Source organism: Mesitornis unicolor, unplaced genomic scaffold (genome assembly GCF_000695765.1).
Source record: "Mesitornis unicolor isolate BGI_N332 unplaced genomic scaffold, ASM69576v1 scaffold14168, whole genome shotgun sequence".
In the NCBI taxonomy this organism is placed as follows: Eukaryota; Metazoa; Chordata; class Aves; order Mesitornithiformes; family Mesitornithidae; genus Mesitornis; species Mesitornis unicolor.
Window position 1 is genome coordinate 44362 of NW_010201239.1, and position 3833 is coordinate 48194.

At 36.8% G+C, this 3833-nt stretch overlaps 1 protein-coding gene across 3 annotated transcripts in view; it reads left to right on the forward strand.

Annotated features, from left to right (window-relative positions):
• The window catches only part of MAEA (macrophage erythroblast attacher), a 47716-nt gene extending 44303 nt beyond the window's left edge, over positions 1-3413 (forward strand). For all 3 annotated transcript variants that reach the window (XM_010190008.1, XM_010190009.1, XM_010190010.1), the window contains 3 exons: positions 797-930; positions 1572-1767; positions 2177-3413. In XM_010190008.1, coding sequence (XP_010188310.1) covers positions 797-930; positions 1572-1767; positions 2177-2272 — 426 coding nt within the window. In that variant the 3' untranslated portion in view covers positions 2273-3413. The remainder of the gene's footprint in view (positions 1-796; positions 931-1571; positions 1768-2176) is intronic.
• Positions 3414-3833: the final 420 nt, after the last annotated feature.

The following is a 3833-nucleotide window of genomic DNA, read 5'->3' on the forward strand; positions in this document are numbered from 1 at the left end:
ATTACTGTTCTGGTTTTTAGGTAACCCTTAGCATTACATTAAACATTAAAGAATTTTGGCCTTAAATGCATAGCCTACCTAAGCTTTCTCTAACCTGGGGTTGTTCCAGCTCTTCAAATTGAAACCTTTTTACAGAATTCTGTAATCATTGTGTATTACAAAGAAGTATCGGCATAATTAGCCTGACTTGAGGTAAAAAACACTTCCGACTTCTCGATGTTAATGGTTCAGACGCTGTCGAGCCTCTGTTAATATTGTTCCACAATATTAACATTGCTTCATAAGTAGACAGCATTTTAGAAAACTAAAGGCAAAAACCAGCCTTGCCAGGACTGACTTACCTTAATGAGAACTTTTGGTAGCTGACAGAGGGGATGGGACTGGGATCTGCAGTTTGATGGCTTTTGGTAGAGCAAGGAAGGTTGTACGTAGGGATCTCTTGCTGCAGAATCACTTCGTTTGGACCTTTGCATCGATAATGTGCTTACTGTAAAAAACAAAGCGTTTTCTTTGAACTGGGATCTTGTGTTTCATAAGTTCACGTCCACAAGTGTAACAAAAACAAAGTTTGGAGATTGAATGTTATGCCGGCTACTTTAAGTAATCCTATTTCTAGTAAAGTGGTGTTAAAAGGTACTTTCTAAACAAGTACATTCATACTGTGCACTAGCATGTATACTTTATTTTGTGATGGATTCAGTCTGGTGAGTTTTGCACAATTTGCCACTCCCAGGCTTTTTTCCCCAGGGACAATTAAATTGAAAAGAACTTACGGTTGTGCTGTTTTTTTTAACAGGATCTCTTGGACCCTGCTCGATGGAGAATGCTGATCCAACAGTTTAGATATGATAACTACAGACTACATCAGCTGGGAAACAATTCTGTTTTTACTATAACACTCCAGGCAGGCCTTTCAGCTATAAAAACACCGTATCCTTTAATGCAGATACCACTGTTGAGTACAAAAAAGCATTGTGGGGGTTTTTCGTTCTGTGGATGCTTTTCAGCGAGCTCAGAGTGGAAATGTGACACTGGAATATTTTTGCTGGTGTGTTGTCTAAATGGAGTACGAGTTGGTCTCTCTGTTAAATTAAGGGGAGATTATAATATCTGGCATAATGGTTAAAAAAAAACAACAAACCTAAACTCAAACTTTTAAGGTGGAACCTGCATTGTGTTTGCATAGCAGGCAATCTTTCCATGTGTATCTGCAAAAGTTAGTGAGCTGGGTCAGAATTATTACTTTTTTTAAGCACTTACACCCTAATTTACCCTGTCTTTTATGTGAATATTCAAACGCACCCTGAAACTCAATTGGATTTGCTATGTGCTGTGGTGTATTGGAGAAGGATGGGTGCTGCTATATTAGAAACTTTACCTGCAGAGGGTGCCAGGCACTTGTTGCTCACTCTTGTTTCTTGAAACAAAGCAAGCACTTAATTCTTATATGTACACATTAAGCTTGAATTATAATGTAATTATATTTGCACAGTTTACTATCTTTTCTAATGTTTATCATGAACAAACTGTTGCATTCTGTGGTGGCAGCTCCTTAACTCTCTGTGCAACAGACAGTGTTACAAAGAGGATGGGAGCTCAAAAAACCCAGACTGCCCTGTGTGTAGCAAATCCCTGAACAAGCTGGCTCAGCCGCTGCCTATGGCACATTGTGCCAACTCCCGACTAGTCTGCAAGATTTCGGGGGATGTCATGAACGAAAATAATCCTCCTATGATGTTACCAAATGGATATGTCTATGGATACAATGTAAGTGGTGAAGTCAATGACTTACTGAAGTCTAAAATAGCAGTGGTTATAATAACTTTCCATATCAAAATAAGAGCTTATAAGTGCAATCATAGCTAGACATATCTTCTGTGTTAACAGAAGAGAAGTAAATTCTGGCAGTAATTTTTAAAGGACTGTATATTTATGTGATTAAATTGGTCTTTAAAGAAGCGGATGTCGGATTGAATATATGAATTTATAACATGAAATTAAATGGCGTTGGAAATCATTCCCTCTGGAGAGCGATAATGTAGAGTAAGTAAATTTAGTGGGCAAAGATTTTTACCTCAGACTATAACATCATTTTAAAAAAGAGATTTATTTACTGAACATTTAATGCTTTGAGTTATTATTGTCAATATTATCTTTTGATTTCATTCTTTTCCAGTCTCTGCTTTCTATTCGCCAAGATGACAAAGTAATTTGCCCAAGAACCAAAGAAGTCTTCAACTTCTCACAAGCTGAGAAAGTCTACATCATGTAGGTCCATAAAACACCTGATGAAGTGCCGCTGGAGTTTTGACACAGTGTATATTGGCATACCCTGTAAAGGGGGGGGCCTTAACGTGTGGCAAAGAAGCAAAATCTGCCACCTTGGGGATCAGACCTGTCGGTGGCATTCTTGTTTCTTGCGACCAAAGATCAATGAGCAACAGTAAACACTCTTGGGGGGGGGGGGGGGAATTTTAAAAGGAAAAAAAAAAAAGAAAATAGAAAAAAAGAAAAATTAAAAAGAGGATTATGACTTAAGTTTGTACTTGAAAAAAAGACAAATTTTGATTGTTAAGGTTTTGTAACATAAGGTCAAAAATTGGACTCTTCTCAAAAGTACTTTCATCTTCTAAAGGATAACTTTCTTTAAAGATGGACACTTGCACTGGGGGGAAAGTTACAACAGATCTGAAATTAAATCCATTTTTCTTCCCTCTTTTTCACAATTGTCCAAGACCCTTTTGTTATCAAAGTTTTCAGTACTACCAACGTGTTCTCCTTTAAGCTCCTCTTTGCCTTCTTTATGATCCTCTCGGGAAGTAATACTGAACATGAGTTTGTAACTTATTTCCATGGGAAGATATTGATATCTTTGACACAAGTCTGGCTTCTCTGGAGGATCGACCAGGGACTGGTTTGAAGGAGTACGAAGTCTTTTTCCAAACCCAAATATTTTAAGGAGGTTGCTGAAGTATCAAGAGGAACCGAGAACATTTCAGGCAAAATCCAATGCTTGTTTAAATGTTCTTTTTCCAGTCTACCATAGTGTTAAAGTCCTTCTAAAGTTATTAGTTATGTGCATAGGGTTCAATATGAAATCATTAGTGCTACTGCCTTATTTCTTGCTTTGAGAATGTACTCACATGAAAATGAGCTGGTATTCTTAAGTGTTGGGCAAAGTTTCTGAAGATGCCTTGCAGGATGATTACATAATTTTAGGGTCTAAATAGTATTCATTACTGAAACTAATAGTTCAATTTTAACAACTACAGAACACATCCTTACGACTTTTCAAAAGAATTAAACCATTGTAGTTTAAACAAAACCATATTGTAGAGGTTTGTATTTAGCGCTTATTTTTGCATGTTGATGTTGATTAGCTAATAAAAGATTGTAAATGTAAAACATGTTAATAAAAATCGTTTTCCATTTCTTGATTATATAAAATTAGAAAGCTGCTTTGTATTTAAATGTGAAAAAACTTCACTCATAAAAGAGTGCAACTTCCACGTGTTGGTTTTTTTAGTGTTCTGCAAGATTAAAAGAAAACCAAAACAAAACCCACCACAACCAGAAATGCTGCTCTTCAGGCTCCAACTTCAGAGCATCTCATATAATAAGTTCTTTTTAAACTTTTCATATATAAACAGTGCCCTCCACTTGATGTTCCTGACACCTCTTTTTTTCTGTCACTTGCTAAAAGCCTGCCCAAAATCCTAGAGACTTTCTCTTAAAAACCTGTGTGAGATGCTAGCTGTGAGCTTTTGATGGGTGACCAAGTGCTTTAAAGGATGTGAACAAAGCATCCTGGAGGGACCACTACTTCTGTTCAT